Source organism: Podarcis gaigeae, assembly GCF_964106915.1.
Source record: "Podarcis gaigeae genome assembly, chromosome: 7".
Classification (NCBI taxonomy): Eukaryota; Metazoa; Chordata; class Lepidosauria; order Squamata; family Lacertidae; genus Podarcis; species Podarcis gaigeae.
Window position 1 is genome coordinate 80,719,675 of NC_139683.1, and position 22,879 is coordinate 80,742,553.

Consider the following 22,879-nt stretch of genomic DNA (forward strand, 5'->3'; position numbering starts at 1 on the left):
GCGCAGCCTCCCTCCCCGCGCACCTGCCGCGCACGCGCAGAGCTCCCTTTCTCCTTCAGGTCCTTGGAAGCCCACAGCGCATGCGCGAACCGGAGCCTCCGCTTTCAGTCAGGCCGGGTAAAAAAAGATATTAAAGCTTCATTCTCCGAAAAGCTAACACTCCACCCTGCCATCCAAGAACCCTTTACCCGGGGGCGGAGACGGTCCGCACTACGTACCGGACGAAGAGCGACGCCGCCGGCCTCTGACCTTCCGGGAAGAGGACGAAAATGACGAAGGCGCACGTGACTCCTTCTCTCCCCGCCCCCTTTTTTACGTCCTTACGTTTCCCTCCGCCTCGCGCAGGGGTGTTACGTCAGACGCTCGCGAGCCTCCGGGGGGCGTGGCTTTGGCTTCGCCGGGCGCCGCGCGTGCGCAATGCGCGCTCTGTGCGTGAGGCGGAGGAGGAGGAGGGGCGTCGCCGAAATGGCGGGTCTGTCTGTGTCCTTGGGAGGAGCGTCCCGGGCGGGCTTGGCTTTGGCGAGGGGCGTCGCGGCTCTCCCCTCCCTGCGACCCGCCTTTGGGAGAAGCTACGGCGCGGGGACGTCCCCGACCGGCGAGAAAGTGACGCACACGGGACAGGTGAGTGTTCAGATAGAGTGCCTCTGAGCCTGGAGGCTCCACTCGACTCCCTTGCAGTGGGTGCTCTGCTGGTACAGCAGCAGCGTTTATAAGCCCCCAGTCCCTGCCTTCTCATTCCAAAGAGGCTTAGAATAAACTTAATTATTTAATAATAATAATAATAATAATAATAATAATTTATTATTATTATTATTATTATTATTATTATTATTATTATTATTATATATCCCCAGCCACTCTGGGCGGCTTCCAACAAAATATTAAAATTCAGTACTCCATCAAACATTAAAAGCTTCCCTAAACAGGGCTGCCTTCAAATGTCTTCTAAAAGTCTGGTAGTTGTTTTTCTCTTTTTACATCTGGTGGGAGGGCGGGTGGTTAAATATATTATAGTTTTGATTTATTTATCTGTTTATATAATCTTTAAAAATTCAAACAACTAATCATTCAGCAATTTGGAGATTTACTATTTTCATTGCTCTCAAAGATATCATGAACGTAACAATTTTTTAAAAGGGCGAAATGTGCCCCTATTACTAACTTTAAAATAAGCTTTTATTTATTTTAAGTATTCGTTGGTTTTGCGTATAATAATAATAATTTATTTATACCCTGCCTATCTGGTGTACAGTGGTACCTCGCAAGACGAATGCCTCGCAAGACGAAAAACGCGCAAGACGAAAGGGTTTTTCGTTTTTTGAGTTGCTTCGCAAGACGATTTTCCCTATGGGCTTGCTTGGCAAGACGAGATGTCTTGCGAGTTTGTTTCCGTTTTCTTAAAACCGTTAATACCAGGGTGCATCCGTGCTTCGCAAGACGAAAAATCCGCAAGACGAAGAAACTCGCAGAACGAATTAATTTCGTCTTGCGAGGCACCACTGTAAATGGTATACTGCCCTTCATCCGAAGGCCTCAGGGAGGTTCACAGCATCAAAACAAGAAGTAGTCCTGATTTTGACCTATAAAAGTCCTTAAGTGGCTCAGGAAACGCAATACTTCAAGGGCTGCCTCTCCCCAAACAAAAAGAGCCTTTTCTGTAGTGGCTCCCAGCATGCGGGATGCTCTCCCCAGAGAAGCTCACCTGGCGCCTTCATTGCAGGAGAAAGCATTCCTTTTCAACCAGAGCTTGAACAATCTGGCATTTTAACTGTGTTTGTGGGCAGGGGTCATTGGGATTTTGTTTCATTTTGACTTTTTGATAGGTGTTTTGTGTTTTCATTTTGTATTTTTTATTCTGTAAACTGCCTTGAGACCTTTGGGCAGTGAGCAGTATGTAAATTTAATTAATAATAACAAATAAAATAAAAGATACAGAAGCCAAAAAAGGCTTCTTTCTTTCTCTCTCTCTCTCTCTCTCTCTCTCTCTCTCTCTCTCTATCTCTATCAGGTTGTTGGTTCCTGCAGGAGCTTATGGCATGAATTTCCCCTGTGGCCTAGGCTTTCCTCTCTTGTTTTTGTTATATTTGCTGATGTATCTATTTTATAAAATGTATTTTGTTTATAACTATCTTGATCATGCCCTTAAGTGTTAAATCATTTGAAAGCCTCATTTTGCGCAGTGTTAAAATTAACACAGTTGCTTGCATCCACTTTGCTGAGCTCTGGATTTAAGAGTTTTAATTATGGACCGGCATGATTCCCTTTTCTTTGCAGATGCTTGAACATTTCCAGTGGGAAGTCAGAGGTGCTTAACTTTGATTAAATTACCGTATTTTTTGCCCCATGTGGCACACCTAGTTTTTTTTTTGGGGGGGGGAGAATAAAGAAAAAAAACATATTCCCCCCCCCCCAGGCATGGGGCTGGGGCGGGGGAAGCCCAAGCTTGCCCCGACCACAGCCTCCAGAACAGGCTGCTATCTGCAAGCCTAGGGATCCCGGCGGGAAGTTGCGCCTGTCTCCCCAGGCTTGCGGAGAGCTGCGCGAAGCCCTGGGCGCGCTCTTCAGCACGCCCAAGGCTTTGAAATGCAGGCAGCTCTGCGCAACCCTTGGGAGACCGGCGCAAAGTCCCAAGGGTTGCGCAGAGCTTCCTGAAGCCTGGAGAGCGAGAGGGGTCGGTGCACACTTCAGCGAAAGCCTGCATTCGCCCCATAGGACGCACACACATTTTCCCTTCATTTTTGGAGGGGAAAAAGTGTGTCCTATAGGGCGAAAAATACGGTAACTTAGTTGGTCTCTAAGGTGCTACTGGAAGGATTTTGTAATTATTATTTTTTTAAAAAAATTGTTTAGATCGCATCAGTTGTACTTTAACCTTTTTTATTTAGGTGTTCAAGGACTTATATGCCACTCCAGTTTGCAATATTCTCTAGGTGGCTAACAAGTAAAGGTAAAACAGCTGTAGAAAAATTGGCATTTAAAAATAAATACATTTTAATGTTATCGTATAAGTGGGCAAGACGATTTGGCTGGGTAAATGAAAAGACAAGACATGAGATTTAGTGCCAGGCAATTCTTCCTTAAGAGGGCATTCTAATATGGGATGCGGCAGCTAAGAAAGCCCTTTCTTCAGGCACCACCTGCCTGGCTTCAGAAGGTTGGAGGTGTCAAACGGAGGTGATTGCACATTTACTAGCAAGGAAACCCTACTGAACTCATGCTGTGCTCTGTTACCAAGATGTAAGCCCTGTTGAACTGAATGGAAATTACTTCTGAGTGTTTGGCTATCAGCAAATGGGTTTAGGAGCCTTCCCCGGTGTTTTGAAATTATCAGCCTCTAGCAACCAAGTGAAAATTTCTGGGAACCAGGATGGGTCCTGACAACTCCACCAGCTGGAAGTGCATGCCTGGGGATCATTGGATCTTAACTGTTTCCACACACATACTACCACATCCTAGAGAATTCTATCAGTTACATTTTATCTGCACAATCAGAATGAATTTCAGGAACCAAAATCCTTTTTCTGTGCAGCCTGAGCAGGAGCAGTGAACAGCATTATAGGTAGTTGTTGTAGCTTGTTTTCACTTACCCCATCGCCCTGCTCACAGTTGTGAATAATATTCCTACGTTATAAATGGTTCATGTCACCATTAAGAAAAACAGATCAGAATAGGCCAATATATAGAGAGACTGTCCCTGGTTAAAGTGACTTTTCTTTTAAGTTCCCAAAGTTCTTAACCTAGTTCAGGGTAGTCATCTGAACTAGTCATATGTTTAACTCGTAATCAGTCAGTCAGTTCATCATTTGACAAATTAGACTTTAGAGCCATCTTGCCCCAAAATGGCAACTAGATATTCTGTTTTGGAGAATGCAACTTTGGTTTAAGGAGCCATTTGGCACCTAGCTTTTGTATCTTAGTTTCTAACACTGGCTTCCTGGACATGAAACCATGCTCCCCCCCCCCATTCTAAAGTGCCCCCCCCATTTCTCCACACAGCTATTTGTATTTTCATAATTAGAATTTTGTAAGAAATATGTTAATTTCACATAACAGCAATGCTCCATGTTATGAATCAGAAAGTAAAGAAGCATCAGTCTTTTACCAATAACTTGAAATGCCCACATTTGCTCTCATTAGGGTCCCCAATTTTGGGACTAACACTAGAGCCTTCAAAAAGCATAAAAAATACTTTAGAATCATTGGATAAGCAGTACTCTGTATTTTCTTCATTTGTGCCAACAATCAGCTTCCCAAATCCTCTAATAAGCAGGCAAGCCAAAAGGATATGATAAACGTCCGTGGGCGAGTTGGAAAAATGCTCTAGGCAATGCAGAGAAATGCCAACAAAAAGTCTTGTTTTGAGCTGTAAATTTGGCTTAATCTATGAGAAGGAAGTTGCCAGTGATAATTAATTTTATGGAAATTTTCATTATCAACTAGAATTGATTCAGCTGAAACAGTCTTCCAAATCCAGCACTATTGGATGAAATCCATTGTCCAACAGCGGAACAGACACCATTGATAGAATGGATTTCCCTTCTCCTCTAAACCTCCCTCGCCCCGCCCCCAAAATCTCCATCTGAAGCAGATTTGGGGGAACACAGGAGGTTGTTGAGAGGAGGGGAAATCCCACTGCATTCAACATTGGATGTTGCTCATTATTCCTTAGAAAATAATAAGTGAAGAACCTCTCCTATCTAGTATTGAATATATTTCATTTCCCAGCAAATGTTAGACACTCCCCACAGTCACCAGCAACATCAAAATGTTCCTTATTGTTAATCCCTTTTCAACCACACTGCAAATTCCTTGAGTTTAGAACTCTTCAGTCTTCTCCTTACGTATTTATTATATTCCTATCTTATTTCAGGTTTTTGAGGAAGCTGACTACAGGCGGGCTCGGTTTTCTGGTCGACAGAAAGAGGTAAAATTCAAGTTAGGAAGTGTTTGCCTTGATTCTGTGCTTTTACACATTTACCGACACAATGTTCATTGACTTCAGCTGTGAAAGAACAATGCAGTAAACAGCTTGGACTGTTTCAACTTCCACCAAATTAAAATAGATTTATAGAACTTAAGTCACATACCTCAGCTAAAATCTTTTATTGGTTGTGGGAGTGGGTTGAAACTTACTTGGAAACTTTGGAGAACATCCTGAGGTTGCTTGGGTGTTTGAAACTTGTAGTGTCTGCACTAAAAGGTAAAGGGACCCCTGACCATTAGGTCCAGTCGTGACCGACTCTGGGGTTGCGGCGCTCATCTCGCTTTATTGGCTAAGGGAGCCGGCGTTTGTCTGTAGACAGCTTCCGGGTCATGTGGCCAGCGTGACCAAGCTGCTTCTGGCAAACCAGAGCAGTGCACAGAAACGCCGTTTACCTTCCCGCCAGAGCGGTACCTATTTATCTACTTGCACTTTGATGTGCTTTCGAACTGCTAGGTTGGCAGGAGCAGGGACTGAGCAATGGAAGCTCACCCTGTCGCAGGGATTTGAACCGCTGACCTTCTGATTGGCAAGTCCTAGGCTCTGTGGTTTAACCCACAGCGCCACCCGTTTCTGCACTAAGGCCCAGTTAAATGCAGCATTGAAGATGTTCTTTTTTAAAAAAACAAAACAAAATCCACAAACTCTTACCTTTGTGACATTTGTCCCATAGGTGTCCCATTTTAAAGCACGGTTCCTTGGCTATATGTGAAGTATTAGTGTGGCCAAAGATCCACGGTCCAGACAGCTGCTGTGTTATGTTGATGTGTGAAGCAGTTACATTAAATGCTGCATGTTTCTTGTATTTTAGGCAACCTGTTTAAATGCGGTCTATTCTGTATACGAAAACAGGGTAATGTTTAGTGTTGCACCTGCATAAGGGAAATTGCCCATGCCCTCTTCCCAACTGCTGCCCTCTGACAAGCCTCTGGGTTGGAAAGGCCTGGGATTTGGGGCAGTGGACCACAGTGGGAGTGGAGCATCAGGTGCAAATGGGCAAACATCGTTTCTGCTGCAACAGAATCTAAAAGCTGCTCAACATTTTTTAAGGTGACTTCCTTAAAAATGTAGTGAGCACTGAGTAGAATGCCAGCCTCCCATTAGTCACTGCTTTTAACGCTTTTGACTTTACCTGGCTGTTACAATAATAGCATACCCTTTTATTTGTTGCCACGGTGGAAAAGATTCTGTAGCAAATGAGCTAGATGCAGCCGTAATACAGTGGTACCTTGGTTCCCAAACAAATCGGCTCCCGAACGCCGCAAACCCGAAAGTAAGTGATTCGGTTTGCAAACGCTTTTCGGAAGCTGAATGTCTGGTGCAGCTTCCATTTGAGTGCAGGAAGCTCCTGCAGCCAATCGGAAGCTGCGCCTTGGTTTTCGAACAGTTTCATGAGTCGTACAGCCTCCGGAACAGATTAAATTCAAGAACCAAGGTTCCACTATACAGTGGTTGACGTGAACAATGGACTTTCATCTTCAGCAGGCACTAGATCCATTCAGTCTTGGCACTGTTTATGTTTGTATTTCAGATCTGTTTTAAAGTACAGAATCTGGTTGTGTGCATTTATTCATTTGCCTATTTATATTCTGCTTTTTAAGGCAAGTCTTTGCAAAGCAGCTTACCGTAATGGAACAAGTAGCTTGTGGCTTAATCATTACTTCTAGGATGTGGCCAGGATCTTACCACACTGCTGATAGTGCAGCAGCCCTGATTGTGGCTAAAAAGTTACACAAAATGTTCATGAGGGCAGGTAGGAGGAGAAGGTTCAAAAAGGAACTCTCAGCTCTCCATAAATACACCGATGAGGAAGAAGAGACAGCCAATTAGTTCTGCCCTGTTTCAGACACAGGACTTTACAGAACCTATGGTAGCAAAAGCCGCAGCCTGTGTGCCCATGCCACTAAAGCAAATGTATAGTTGGAGCTGTCTGGCACTGAAAACCTTTGCTTCGCTATAATAGGTGAATGAAAGCTTTGCAATCGATTTGATCGCTCAGCAGCCTGTGAGTGAAGTTGAAACCAGAGTGATATCCTGCGATGGTGGCGGTGGAGCTCTGGGACACCCTAAAGTGTATATAAACTTGGTAATGTAATCTAACCTTTCCTTTGTGATCCCACCCACTGTTTTCCATTATTATTATTATTATTATTATTATTATTATTATTATTATTATTATTATTATTATTATTATTGGAAGTTATGTGTACAACTGAAACTGACCAGTGTATCTCATCAGCTGTGTGGCAGTCTAGAATGATTCTTGGTATATCTACTTTGCTTGTTTCCTATTGCGAACTGCAACGTTGAGAATTGCCTACTCCAGGGCAGTCCACAATTAAGAGCTGATAGGTTGCATTCAGTTTTATGACTCGCCAGTTGTGCGGGCCTCGTTTAAGGGATAAGTGTTAATGATTCCCTCCGTTGCAATTTTTATGGGTATTTTCAAGGTATAGTCATGTGTGTATTCTAAAGATTGTCTTTTCCTGTCTTTCGTTCATTCTCCATGTTGCAGCAACCATTAATGTCAATCTCTCTTCTGATTGTTTCATTTTAATTATTGCTTATTAAAGCAGCTTGCCAGTAAGTTCAGATGTATTCTTGAGTAGATTGCTTCATTTTAATAGCTTATATCTTGTTAGCTGCCTAAGATAGAAGAAGGAAAGGCTTTGCTAATCTGAAGCCTTTGTCAGTTTTTATGGTTTAATTGCATTCTTCAAAATGGGTAGAAGGAAGTGTGGGCAAACAGATAAAAATATTTTGAAATTGATAGTTGAGGGGGCTGAGATGGGCAATTGTTATAGCTGTGCCTCAGTCATATCAGCCCCTTTGTAGAGGAAAATCAAAATTATTTTAGCTCACATAGAAAACTGTATATTTCAGATGAAGGTGGATTCTTTCCCTAGCTAAACTTTCAGGAGTATTTATTCATCATTGTGATGATTTGAATAATCTTACCCACCCATCCCCACTTGGCAGTCAGATACTTGTTGAATTTGTAAGCACCAAATTATGAAGAGAGGGACAGTAACTATTAAGATTTGTAACTAAAATGATGTGTGAGTTGCTCATGAAATCCATTTTGTAAAATGCATCCGTACATACTTAGAAGCTTACTTTTGAATCAATATGAATAGGATTAAACTGAATTCCAACCTTTAGAGTAGAACTGCATGCATTCTATGTGAACAGAATTGTTTTAAATAGAAATGTTTGCACTAGAGCTATTTTATGTGGAACTGTATTTACAGCACTAAGGTAAAATTATAATTTTATTCCACCCCATCCCTCAATTTTCCCATTTGCAGGACAAAGATACAAAAACGGGAACATGTGGCTACTGTGGACTCCAGTTTAAGCAGCAGCACCATCACTGAAAATTGTCTTTATTATACTATGTTATAGTATTAAATATATATTTAAAAGACTGTCGTGAGTGATATATTTTTTTAAAAAAACACAATCCAGTGTTATTCTTAGAATGGAATGCCCACAACTATACTGCAAAATACTTTGTTCTTTCCCAGCTTTCTACATATAGCATATATACCTTATAATGTTTTTAACAAAGGGTTCTATCAAAACCACCATAAAATCATAGCATGCTTGATGGTGTTGGGTTCATGTATAATTATATAAATGCAAGATAATTTTACTGGATCCAAATTTTACCCAGGCATCACGGAAAAGTAAAGTATGTGTATTTGCATGCACAGATACACAATTTCTGTCTATCAGGGGTGAGGTGACCCCTGGGGAAAGGGAAGAGAAAGAAACAAGATGATATCCATAACACTTAGAATTTGAAATGTTTCCACAGGGCCTAACAGAGCACTGCTATCATCTGAACAAGTTCATTAAGGCTGCAATCCTAACCCATTTACTTAAGCCCCATTCAGTTGGACTTCTGAACAAACATGATTAGGATTGTGCTGTAAATGGCATATTCCAGATTCTTAAGCTTTTGTTCGTCTTGTGATGCCCCTAGCGGTTTGAATGTAAACTAGTTAAGGTCTGCTTTAAATTTCCAACCTACACACAGCCCTTTCCTGTCGACTTGGGCACCGATGAACTCTTACTCATCTGCCACAGAAATCCTTCAGGGCATAGAGGATTCTGGGGTACATTATAGGTTCACACACAGTTTTCTTAAGACACCCAGTCAGGCTTAGCATATAAACAACAATCCCCTATGGCTCTTTTTTCAGGAGATCTGTTTACCGTCTTATTGAATAACTATTAATGTTCTTTTGGTGTATAGGAACACAATTTGAAAACCATTGTACTAATGAGTATAGTATACAAATATTTTTAAAAAGCAGTGTTGCCATATTGGTAACTTTGGAAGATATTGGTCACAACCTTCCTCTAGAAGAGTTGTTGCAAACAGTTATTGTCCATTCTCTGCTGCTCTCTGCTTGTTTGAGGCATAGGGGATTTTAAATATTTTATAGAATTAGATTTTTTAGAGTACTTTACAGCATTCTTGATTAGCCCTTGCCACTCTCTACAATATAACAGAAATAAGAATTTTATCTTAATCTTACCACACCGATCCAAAATCTTACTATTTCAGTTGCATTGTTACAGCATCTGCAATCTAGGAATGATACATGGAGTCACACAGCAACCAATGATCAGTTTAGCTTCTTGCTGTATTTGTGGGTGGGTGGGTGGAGCTGGCTTTGTATAAACGAGAGAAGTACCATCGTTAGTGGGAAGGGAATTCCCCCAGCAACGCAACACTTGGGAGTAAATTCCTCCATCTTAGTACGATTAGTAAATCGCAATAAGGTCCTCAGTTCAGATTTTGCATCGCAGTGTGTTCTGAATAGTCCTTCCCTTGTTACAAACATATTGGCAATATACATACCAAGTTTCACTGTTAACAGCTTAGTGCTCAGGGGGGATAATATACTAGGGTGTGCCTTACATATTTCTTCTGCCTCTTGGGATCATGCGTAGTGAACCTGTATTTAAACTTGGAACTGTAGATTTGTGTCCTGTACATGCATGCTGCATTACATTTAGATGCTTCAGTGCTCAAAGTTGATATACAGTGGTACCTCAGGTTAAGTACTTAATTCATTCTGGGGGTTTGTTCTTAACCTGAAGCACCACTTTAGCTAATGGGGCCTCCTGCCGTCGCGCCGCTGCTGCACCATTTCTGTTCTCATCCTGAAGCAAAGTTCTTAACCCAAGGTACTATTTCTGGGTTAGCAGAGTCTGTAACGTGAAGCATATGTAACCCGAGGTACCACTGTATTATGTTACCAAAAAATACGTAGTGAGAAAGAATGCGGAATAGGCAAGTTCAGCTAAAAGCCTGGACTCTGGTAGCCTCTGACTATAAACAAGAAAATGTGTTTGTGTAAACTGAGGGCTCTTCACTTAGCCAACATAAGGGTAAGTGATGCTAGTTGTGATAGAGTTGTGAATAAGGGGAACCAGTTGTCTCTAGTGACCACCTAGAATTGTAGAGCTGGAAGGGACATTGAGGGTTATCTGGCCCAACCCCCTGCAATGCAGGAATCTCTCAGCATCCATGACAAATAGCCATCCAGTCTCTGCTTTAAAAACAGAGTCTACAAAGCTTGGAGCAGATTTTACACCGATGCCTTACCTTGTGCATGTTTTGTCATTCGATTATAATGTATGAGGCTGCCTTTTAAATAATTTTTTGGAAACTTTGGTTTGTCCAAAATGGGGTTGGCAGGGTGTTAACAATTGGAACATATCATTTTGATATTGCATCATCTATAATGGAAGGACGCGGGTGGTGCTGTGGGTTAAACCACAGAGCCTAGGACTTGCTGATCAGAAGGTTGGCGGTTCGAATCCCCGCAACGAGGTGAGCTCCCGTTGCTCGGTCCCTGCTCCTGCCAACCTAGCAGTTCGAAAGCACATCAGAGTGCAAGTAGATAAATAGGTACCGCTCCGGTGGGAAGGTAAACGGCGTTTCCGTGCACTGCTGTGGTTCGCCAGATGACCGGAAGCTGTACGCCGGCTCCCTCGGCCAGTAAAGCGAGATGAGCACCGCAACCCCAGAGTCGGCCACGACTGGACCTAATGGTCAGGGGTCACTTTACCTTTACATCTATAGCGGTTAGCAGTTTGTTTCTGGCATCAATTCTGAGTGCTGGCTGTGATTTTTAAAGCCTCAGATAGCGAAGGACCAATTTTTTAAAACTGCGCATTTTAAAAACAAACATCATCTCTCATCCACTAGATTCTGATGCGAAATACAGCTAAGTCAAGCTATTTAACTGGCTTTTGCTCTTACTGGAAAAACCCTCCATTTTCAGTATGCTTTCTATGGGCTCCCTTGAAATATCTTTCCCTCCCTTACGTTCTGTACAAAGCCCCCAAGGGCAGGTGTTTTGCAGCTTTGGAGAACTGTGCCATACCTGAAGTAGCCCACCACCCGGTTTTCCAGCACCTTAGGCAAACTGGCTTTGGGGGCATTTGCACAGTTCTTGGGGGAAATGCTCAAAAAACCTCTCAAGACATTTGCTTATCTGTTCAGTGCGAAGGTCCTGATAGGTTTCATTCTCAGTATGCAGACTTTTGACACAAACATTGGCTCAGGACTGAATGAAAGCGGTTCTGTTCATAGGAAGGTTGATGCTAATAATTCTGTAGCAAGCTGTTTATGCATTTCTTAGCCAGGAGTGGCACCTGCATCATTAAGCTTGTTGGTTTTCCACAAGTAGGACATTTCCAACTCGAGACAGGTAACTATTAAGGGCGTCTTTTAATTAGCAAATGACAGTTTTCAGGCCGTTCTATGGCGGATGAATTACAGATGAGATGCTTGCCACCATTAAGGTTAACTATGGCTAAGTCTCATTCAATGCAGTGGTAGAAGCGAGTTACAATGATTATTTAGGCAGAGCCATCTATATACATGGCCTTTGCAAAGAACTAACTTAAGGTTACCAGATATTTTTCAATGAGTCGGGACACTTTTCAATTTCAATGGATTTTGTATGGGGACTGATTTGTAAATCCGGGGACTGTCCCCAGGAAACGGGGACATCTGGTAACCTTAGACTAACTCCAGTTCCATTGTGTTTAATGCAACTTTGTCACAGCGACTACAGTTTTGTGCCACAGCACAAAAGAGTAGGGACTTTATTTGCCAACACAGACAATTTCACTGTGCCTTCTTTTCACTCGCTTCAAAGCTGGCTTAGGAAAGGAAAAGATGAACAGTGTACTGTCTATATATTAAATCAATCTTCTTGTCAGCAATGGAGTGCGCCTCCAAAGGTGAAGTCAAACAGCACTTAAGTGATCCTGGGATGCAAGCTTGGGCAATGTGTGTGGAGGTCCTGAGCTGCCCAGACAACGAGACCCCTCTCTTGGCCTCGCTGATGTGGCCCAAAGGAAAGCAGAGCAATATGTTTGCTTGATGGCAGGAGTTGCTGGAAAGTGGCACACATCCAAGTTGGCCATCCAACCATCTTAGGGACTCCACTCCAGATTTGTGTAGGGTCTACTTAGCCTTTCCTTCTCCCAAAGATATCCCACAAGGCAGCAGAGTTTTAGGATCACAGTTTGGTTCTCCTAGATGGGCTTCCTCTCCAGGTTGATGAGCCCCATCTGCCCCTCATGTCCCTCCACAGCACGTTCGGAAACTCTCTTCTTGAATGTTGGATCCTCTGTTAGTCTTGTCCTCTCAATCTGCCAGAACCTGTCTCTGCGAACAGAGGAAGTCCCTAACTCACTAAGGGTTTGAGACCCATTGGCTACCATCACCTGGTTTAGTCAGCCAGTCAAAGCCATGGTGTGGTTGCTGTTGCGTTCTGATAGCTTCTAGGAGCCACAGCTGAGAGCTGAGTGCAGGGTCGAGCCCAAAGGTGGAGAAACTGTTAGGTTTCTGTTATGCCACTGTGCAGTTTTTGGAGTCACAAGACTCTGTTGACATTCCAGATTGTTGGAAGTCTCATGGGAGACAGATGTTGATGTTACTGGTTTCCTGTTCCTGTTGTTTCTCTGTCTCTCACAGAGAGCAGATGCATATTCTTTTCTGTCCTGCTTAGTTAGAAATAAATGTAACAATGTAGCACACATTTCTGGCTCTTCTGCTGCTGTTTGGGTACTCTCCGTAATGGGAGCGTGCCTCAAGCCTCATTAAAGTCTTAGGTCGTTAATCACAGCCGGAACAGAGGTTGATGGATTCTGAAGATACGAAGAGGAGGAGAGCCATTAAAGCTCGGTCATACGGAAGCTCTGACAGAACCTACCTCAGAAGGAGCATCATGTGTCCCCCACCAGATGTACTATCCCCTAGCAGCCCCTGCACCCCAAAAATCAACTAGCTTCATGATAATCTCAGTATTAGGTTTTCATAGTAGTAAAGCCTTTAGAGGAGATCTCTGGTCAGTGGAGGGTTTGTGTGTGTGTTTTTTTAATTCCCTGAAGCAAATCACTAGGGAAACGTATCTCATAATGGGTCCCAAAGGGAACTCCTTTCCTGATTTTTCTCCCTCTCTACAGGAATTATTGCTCAACTCTGACAAGTGGGAAATGGCTAGTTCTGCCACTGCTTATCTCTCTCCTAGAGGGCACCCTAGTTCTAAAAACAACTGAATGGTCACCTGCCACAATTGCAGCACAGCTTTAGTTGTACAATCACAATTCTACTTGTGGAGGTGGTTGGAGGATGGATGGCAGCTAATGGATTGAGGTTGAATCCTGGCAAGACAGAAGTACTGTTCTTGGGGGACAGGGAGTGGGCTGGTATGGAGGACTCCCTGGTCCTGAATGGGGTAACTGTGCCCCTGAAAGATGAGGTGTGCAGCCTGGGAGTCATTTTGGACTCAGCTGTCCATGGAGGTGCAGATTAATTATGTGTCGAGGGCAGCTGTCTACCAGCTCCATCTGGTATGCAGGCTGAGACCCTACCTGGCCACGGACTGTCTTGCCAGAGTGGTGCATGCTCTAGTTATCTCCCGCTTGGACTACTGCAATGCGCTCTACATGGGGCTACCTTTGAAGGTGACCTAGAAACTACTACTAATCCAGAATGCGGCAGCTAGACTGGTGACTGGGAGCGGCCGCCAGGACCACATAACACTGGTCCTGAGAGATCTGTATTGGCTCCCAGTACGTTTCTGAGCACAATTCAAAGTGTTGGTCCTGACCTTTAAGGCCCTAAACTGCCTCGGTCCTGTATACCTGAAGGAGTGTCTCCACCCGCATTGTTCAGCCTGGACACTGTGGTCCAGCATCGAGGGCCTTCTGGTGGTTCCCTCACTGCGAGAAGCCAAGTTACAGGGAACCAGGCAGAGGGCCTTCTCGGTAGTGGCACCCGCCCTGTGGAATGCCCTCCCACCAGATGTCAAAGAGAAGAACAACTACCTGACATTTAGAAGACATCTGCAGGCAGACCTGTTTAGGGAAGTTTTTAATGTCTGATGTTTTATTGTATTTTAATCTTTGTTGGAAGCCGCCCAGAGTGGCTGGGGAAACCCATCCAGATGGGCGGGGTACAAATAATAAATTGTTGTTGTTGTTGTTTATTTACATCTGTGTGGCTTTTCATTGACTGGGGGGGCAGGGCATAAAGTCATTGGACACCATGACTCCAAATGCAAGTACAGCACTATGGAAATTGCCAATCCTGGTAATCTCATGTACCACTTACGCTCCAGAAGAGACAACTTCATGCTAGAAGATGAGCCTGGCAAATAATCTTGCCAAGTTTGACTTCACTTGCCAAGTTATAAACGTAAGTGCTCTTATCCTTAACATTCCTAACTTGAAATGACCAAACTATACATTTATGTTAGTAGCACATCACATTATTCTAAGTTCAAAATACAATTTATTTTAACATTCCAGAGAACTCGGAAGTGGCCTGATGCCATTAGTTTAGGAGCCTTCGAAACTGTCTTTTCACAAGCGCATTGAGTGTAGACTGACTTGTGCAGGGCTGATGGAAGTCATTGTGGCAGGCGTGGCTAACCTGTGGCCCTGCAGGTGTTTGAGTCAATCTCCCATCAGCTCCAGCCAGTGATCAGGAAATGGGATTATAGAAGCTCCAGTCCGACAACGTCAGAAGGTTAGGCACTCCTGCTATATGGAGCTTGAGATAGAAAATTCAAGCAATGCTTTCATCTTTTGGTAATTAACATGGGGGCATCAACCACTGGAAAGTCTTTAAAATTCAGCAGAGTTGTATGAGATGTAGTATATATGTCCAGCTTCCCTTTATTTCAAATAAAGATTTCTCCTCCTCCTCCTCTTCTTCCTCTTCTTCTTCTTCTTCTTCTTCTTCTTCTTCTTCTTCTTCTTCATCTTCATCATCTCCTCCTCCTCCTCCTCCTCCTCCTCCTCTTCTTCCTCCTCCTTCATCATCATCTCCTCTTCTTCATCTCCTCCTCCTCCACCACCACCTCTCCTCCTCCTCCTCTTCTTCCTCCTCTTCTTCCTCTTCTTCGTCTTCTTCTTCATCATCATCATCTCCTCCTCTTCTTCATCTCCTCCTCCTCCACCACCACATCTTCTTCTTCCTCTCCTCCTCCTCCTCCTCCTCCTCTTCTTCTTCTTCTTCTTCCTCCTCCTCCTCTTCTTCTTCTTCTTCATCATCATCATCTCCTCTTCTTCTTCTTCATCTTCATCTCCTCCTCCTCTTCTTCTTCCTCTTCTTCTTGATCATCATCATCTCCACCTCCTCCTCTTCTTCATCTCCTCCTCCTCCTCCTCCTCTTCTTCTATTTCTTAGTTTCTTCCCCCCCAAATGAACTCAAAGTGCCTTGAAAAAAATTAACAATAAAAACAGCCTAAAAACACAAATAAGATATATAAACAGACCACCCCATCCACAAAAAAACAGGTCCAAAGGTTTGCATTGGTAAGAATGTTTTTGCCTGGTAAGCTGTGGCCCTGTTGCTTGGAGGGGATGGGCACGCTCAGCTTCATCTGCAATAGGTCAGGTGCTTAACTCCTCTCCCCACTCCCCTGCCCAAATTGGCAAGGGGTCTACCTGAGATGTTGGTACCTTGGTACCCTGAGCATTTTGACCAGATTGTAAGCAGAGTAGAAGATCTGAGCTCGCCAGTGAGAAGAGGGATCCTTTTCTCGGTGGTGCACCCACCCCAAACAACCATTCCTCACTGGAGAAGCACTGGGCCTTTGCCTGCGATGCTACCACATTTCCAACTTGAGCACTGTATATTAAGCAGTAGTGCTTAAATGGAGTAAGACGACGTGGAGGAGCGGAGAGACACACGCAGAGGGAGAGCTGCATTAATCATGGATTCTTCAAACACCTACGTGGATTGCTTGGCACCATAATTTGGGCACCGGTGGCTATTGGGAGATGGCAGTTTTGCACTCCTGCTAACAAGCTTGTAGAAGAAGGGAAGTGAAAAAGGGGGTGGCATGTGGGATAAGAAAGAGATTTCACGGGGGAAATGTTGGCAGATGACATCTAGCATAAACCATTGTGCAACCTCCCAGGAATAGCATGTTTGAGCAGATGAGAGAGTTCTCGTGGTGGAATAAATTACTTCCACCAAGAAAACTGCAGCTAGGGTAGGATGCCTCTGGAGTGCAAGTGATTGAACCTCTCAAAAACTTTACATGGTGGAACTAACCAAGCAAAGAACTTTTCTGTTGAGGAAGTGGTCCCCCCCCCCCCTCAAAGCTACTGTGAACCTATGATAAAGCAATGTGATTGCTGTCTGGTACACTTAGATGTCCATGACTACAAGCACAATGGACATATCATCTTGAGCAATTAAGTTCATAACTTTGGTGCGATGAGCAACTTCCCAAAGATGACGGACTCAAGTGATGACAGATAGCTAGAGCATTCATATTTGATAGGACCTCTTTAGTCATGCTAAACTGAGTTTGATTCCTGAGAGGCTAATCTCAGTGTAACAGTACTAATTTATTAGACATGGTTAGATTTACAATTTCATATTTTTTGTGCCATTATAAGAAACGATAAGGTTTAAACTAATTACATTCCATTGACTCATATTCTCTCCCCCTCGCCACCCACTTAGAAACCCTGTAAAATTAAAAAAGGGAGTGACAGACACTTTTTGAGCAATTTAATTTTTGTCGAGTTGATGAGATTTTAAAATTGTCATGTCACATGAGAGATTGCCGACAACACTGAGTTCTCTGCTCCCTGAGCTGTGGCTCCAGGACAGATGTAACCCTAAAATGGGTCTTAGCAAACTTATTCTCAACTGAGTTTGCTTGCTTGTAATTTTCATGGTTGTGTATTTTATTAATCATATGAAATATGGATTCCCCTCTCCCCTCCCCTGAGAAATGTAGCTTCTCAAGTTAGGAAGCTGTGTGAAACTTTATTTTTAGCACTTAACTGATGATTAAAACATCCTTAGGCAACAAAGTAATCCAGATTCACTAGAGATTCAGCAATGTATCAATGACATTGGCAAAGAGATTTTCTCTGGGTTTCACGAAATGCAGCACAGATTTTATATTTAGAATTAATATGTCTGACAACATCAAAAAACGAAGATCATGGCCACTGGTCCCATCACCTCCTGGCAAATAGAAGGGGAAGAAATGGAGGCAGTGAGAGATTTTACTTTCTTGGGCTCCATGATCACTGTAGATGGTGACAGCAGCCACGTAATTAAAAGACGCCTGCTTCTTGGGAGTAGAGCAATGACAAACCTAGACAGCATCTTAAAAAGTAGAGACATCACCTTGCCAACAAAGGTCCGTATAGTAAAAGCTATGGTTTTCCCAGTAGTGATGTATGGAAGTGAGAGCTGGACCATAAAGAAGGCTGATCGCCGCAGAATTGATGCTTTTGAATTATGATGCTGGAGGAGACTCTTGAGAGTCCCATGGACTGCAAGAAGATCCAACCTCTCCATTCTTAAGGAATGAGTGCTCACTGGAAGGACAGATCCTGAAGCTGAGACTCCAATAATTTGGCCACCTCATGAGAAGAGAAGACTCCCTGGAAAAGACCCTGATGTTGGGAAAGATGGAGGGCACAAGGAGAAGGGCACGACAGAGGACGAGATGGTTGGACAGTGTTCTCGAAGCTACCAGCATGAGTTTGACCAAACTGCGGGAGGCAGTGGAAGACAGGAGTGCCTGGTGTGCTCTGGTCCATGGGGTCACAAAGAGTCGGACACGACTAAATGACTAAACAACAACAACAACAAAGTGTGATGACCACCAATGGATGGGAATGTGTATTGAAGGAAAAGTGGCCACGAAAATGGATTGCAGAGTATCATCTCTGCCCTCAGTGTAGCTGCTTGTCAGCCTGAGTGACCACTTCCCTATCCATTTGCCTGCCTTCTGCCAGTCTGTATGATTGTTCCAGCTTCTCTCCTGACCCCTTTGGGTGATATTCTCAGCTCAGAGACTAGCCTGTGATTGGCCCGGCTGCCCTATTGACTCTTGTGTGGGTCTGTGCAATCACTCCATCCAACATCCGTCTCCCAACTTGCTGAGACTTGTGCTTCCAGCTGCCCAGATGCCTGGCTGCAATCACCAGGTCTCCGCCTGAAGTGTTAGGTTTGGGCCTAAGGAACACAGCTCTCCAGAAGGAGTAAAATCTCAGGGTGAGGGCCAAAAACCCCCAAAGAAGGCTAGTCTATTTCCTCCTAGGTGTATTCCCATGTCTATCAAGGGTCAGGTATCATCAGGATCTGTCCCCTGACATAAGAACATAGATGTGATCTAGTTGGAGTCTTTTAAAGCCCCATTTACTCCAGCATCCTCTCCCAACAGATATCATCTCTTTTTTTGGTAATAATATTTATTAACATTTCAAAAAATTACAAACATAAGAAAAAAAGAAAACAATAAAACAAAAAATTACAAAGAACTAAAAAATTAAAAAATTAAAAACAAACCAATTTTTCCATAGCTTATCTTTCATTTACTTGTTTCCTTGACCTCTTCACACCTTCCTTTTTTTGTATTCTAGTTCAATTAGTTAATTCAGCAAATCCTTTCCATCTTTGTTTTTATCTTAATCATTTATCTTAATATGTTATGACTTTACATTCTCACCTGTTGACAGCCCATTTTTACATACTCCTTTATAACATTACTGCTAAAACCACATAACTTCATTCCCACATCAATCTAACATTCCTTAATTTTGCAGTGTTTCTGTAGATAGTCTTTAAACTTCTTCCAACCTTCTTCTACCGATTCTTCTCCCTGGTCTCGGATTCTGCCAGTCATTTCCGCCAATTCCATGTCATCCATCACCTACATCTGCCATTCTTCCTTGGTGGGTAAATCTTGTGTCTTCCAATACTTTGCGATGAGTATTCTTGCTGCTGCTGTAGCGTACATAAAGAAAGTTCTGTCCTTCTTTAGCACCAATTGGCCAACCATGCCCAGGAGAAAGGCCTCTGGTTTCTTCAAAAAGGTATATTTAAATACCTTCATTTCATTATAGATCATCTCCCAGAAAGCCTTAATCCTTGGGCACGTCCACCAAAGGTGAAAGAATGTACCATCAATCTCTTTACATTTCCAACATTTATTATCAGGCAAATGATATATTTTTGCAAGCTTGACTGGTGTCATGTACCACCTGTATATCATTTTCATAATATTCTCTCTTAAGGCATTACATGCCGTAAATTTCATACCTGTGGTCCATAACTGTTCCCAGTCAGCCAACATAATGTTGTGTTCAACATCTTGTGCCCATTTAATCATAGCAGATTTCACTGTTTCATCCTGAGTGTTCCATTTCAACAGCAAGTTATACATTCTTGATAAAATCTTAGTTTTGGGATCTAACAGTTCTGTTTCCAATTTTGATTTTTCCACCTGGAAGCCAATTTTCTTGTCCAAATTGTAAGCCTCCATTATTTGATAATAATGAAGCCAATCTCGCACTTTGTCTTTTAGTTTCTCAAAGCTCTGCAATTTCAATTTGTCTCCCTCTTGTTCCAAAATTTCCTATCATAATCATCATCATCACTAGGCAACAAATTACTGTTAGCTGATTTATTTTGTCTAATGCAACCCAAAACAACAACAACCCCCCCATAGATTACCGTATTTTTTGCTCTATAAGACTCACTTTTTCCCTCCTAAAAAGTATGGGGAAATGTGTGTGCGTCTTATGGAGCGAATGCAGGCTGCGCAGCTATACTAGAAGCCAGAACAGCAAGAGGGACTGCTGCTTTCACTGTGCAGCGATTCCTCTTGCTGTTCTGGCTTCTGGGATTCAGAATTTTGTTTTCCTCCTCCAAAAACTAGGTGTGACTTATGGTCTGGTGCGTCTTATAGAGCGAAAAATACGGTAGTTAAAAACAAAGGGTTTTAATCAATGAATAAAGAGAAAGGAAATGAATGAAGATTCTACATCAAATGGTTTCGCTTTTGGCAAAGCTGGGAAAAGCCTCATTTCAACCTTTCGTTCTTGAAGTGTCCATATTCAGAGAAGTATTGTCCCTGCAGTGCAGGACAGGTCGAGACATTGCTCACACCTTGCTCTACTGTCCATTTTATGCAGTAACCTGCGACAAATGTTTGAGCCTCAAGCTGAAGGAGAGGCTAAATTGTTCTGCCTCCTGCAGGGTTTCCTTTTCACTGAATAGCTGCAGGCATTGATAGCACGGAGAAAGCAGCAGAATATCTGAGCGACGCCATGAAATCACGTCGCCATCAGACTTGAGCGGTATTTTCCCCCCCAACCTTATTAGGCCTGTGTGGTTTTGTTTCGCAGTGTCTCCTCCTGTGAACAGATGCCAGTTCTGTGTTTCCATTCGTCTTCTCTGTATGACAATAAAGCTTGATTGACAGATTGATTGATTTATTGATTGATTGGAACCTTTTGTGTATGTTCGGATTGCCAATTCCTATCAGCCTGAGCCAGAAGGCATAGCAGTCAGAGATGATGGCAAATGTAGTTCACCAACATCTGGACAGCTGAGGATGCTCCACCCTTGGTTGTTATGAACTGATGGTTGCATGTATAAATATATATACAGTGGTAAGAAGAAGAAGAGTTTGGATTTGATATCCCGCCTTTCACTCCCTTTAAGGAGTCTCAAAGCGGCTAACATTCTCCTTTCCCTTCCTCCCCCACAACAAACACTCTGTGAGGTGAGTGGGGCTGAGAGACTTCAAAGAAGTGTGACTGGCCCAAGGTCACCCAGCAGCTGCATGTGGAGGAGCGGAGACGCGAACCCGGTTCCCCAGATTACGAGACTATCGCTCTTAACCACTACACCACACTGGCTCTCCCTCAGGCAGTGGCGTAGCGTGGGGGGTGCAGGGGGGGCCGGCCGCACCGGGCGCAACATCTGGGGGGTAGGATTAGGGGGCGCAAATCCAAGGGTTAGGGGGCGCAAATCCATGGGTTAGGGGGCACAAATTACTTGCCTTGCCCCGGGTGCTGACAACCCACGCTACGCCGCTGCCCTCAGGTACCTCAGGTTACATACCTGGTACCTCAGGTTACATACACTTCAGGTTACAGACTCCGCTAACCCAGAAATAGTGCTTCAGGTTAAGAACTTTGCTTCAGGATAAGAACAGAAATCGGGCTCCGCCGGCGCGGCGGCAGCAGGAGGCCCCATTAGCTAAAGTGGTGCTTCAGGTTAAGAACAGTTTCAGGTTAAGTACGGACCTCCGGAACGAATTAAGTACTTAACCCGAGGTACCACTGTATCTCCACCCCTCTTGTTTGTCTTCTTTTTTGCTTCTGGTGTGGAAGTTTCTTATTACCTGCAGATAGGCAAACATTCCTCTTTGTCTGAGCTGCAGCGGGCCTTTGGGTTTGTCACTAGCAGGCCTCTTAGCTTGCTGATCCCCACTCATTAAAGTGGTAGCTTATCCTCCTTCAAATGTCTCTGCACATTGTCACCGACACTTATTTGTTCTCCGGCCATCAAAGTGTATTAAAATTAACCGCAGTCATCACATGAGAAGACAATAGCCATACTTAGACACAGAGATAGTTACACACCCTCAGCAGGAAACTTGCAATCAAATTCAAACGAAAGGTCACATTTGCAATAAGTAAAGGAGAAAGTGAGTAATTGGTTAGGGGATCGGCTAATACCTTGAAAAGCAATCTGATGGGCTTGAAACCTTTTAGTTCAGGTAATTAAAATGAAATTCCGTTATGGCCTTCAAAAAGTAAAGGAACGGAGTGTATATTGTAAAATACTAATCTAAAAGGGAACGAAAGTCGGGAGCTTCTATTGTTTTAATTTTCTCTGGAATAAACTGTCAAATGAAATAAGCGCGGCCTTACATTTAAGGAAGCAGAAAGCTCTGGAATTCAGTTAATTAAGGACTAGTTTTTAAATAGAAGGGGGAGAAATGTTCAATTTGTATAAATTGATTGTAAGGATTTGCTCACCCAGCAAGATCTTTGGGGAAGGAAAGAAAGTGAGTTAATTGCAAGGGTCCCTAAATTTCATTTTCAGTTTTTATTGTTTCTACATACACGCACATATGCACACACAACATTTTACTTGTTGGGCAGAATAAATTGGGAAATTCTGTGCCACCACCACACAGTGCCCGTTCAATTTAATGGCGCTTGCATAGCAAAACTTGCAGGTGAATTATGCCCATTAGTTGCAACATTTAGTTTTGGCATAATATAAAATAAAACAAAGGAAAATACAAATAACTTTCTCCTCCATAAACAACAAAGAGTTATGTAGCACCTTAAAGAATTATCAAATTTATTGTGGCATAAGCTTTCATGGACTAGAATTCAATTCATCGGAAGCCTGGGTTGATAGGGAGAAATAACTAGGCAACTAGTTTTGCTCACTTGTGTGTTGAATTTTTCAGCTTTTAAATTCCAAAAATGAGGAGTGCTAAGAAGTTGTAACATGACTGGGGAATTCAAAAGATAGTTTGGTTAAGTTGACAGACTATGCACGACTTGCA

The 22,879-nt window shown here is 43.2% G+C and overlaps 1 protein-coding gene across 1 annotated transcript; it reads left to right on the top strand.

The window, feature by feature from the left end:
• Nucleotides 1–417: 417 nt before the first annotated feature.
• Nucleotides 418–8,409, top strand: NDUFS6 (NADH:ubiquinone oxidoreductase subunit S6; the record flags this gene model as incomplete). The annotated part of the gene is made up of 4 exons (XM_083749729.1): nucleotides 418–621; nucleotides 4,871–4,924; nucleotides 6,945–7,067; nucleotides 8,290–8,409. 4 exons carry the CDS (start codon nucleotides 418–420, stop codon nucleotides 8,356–8,358), a joined length of 450 nt encoding a protein of 149 aa, XP_083605855.1. The 3' UTR covers nucleotides 8,359–8,409.
• Nucleotides 8,410–22,879: the final 14,470 nt, after the last annotated feature.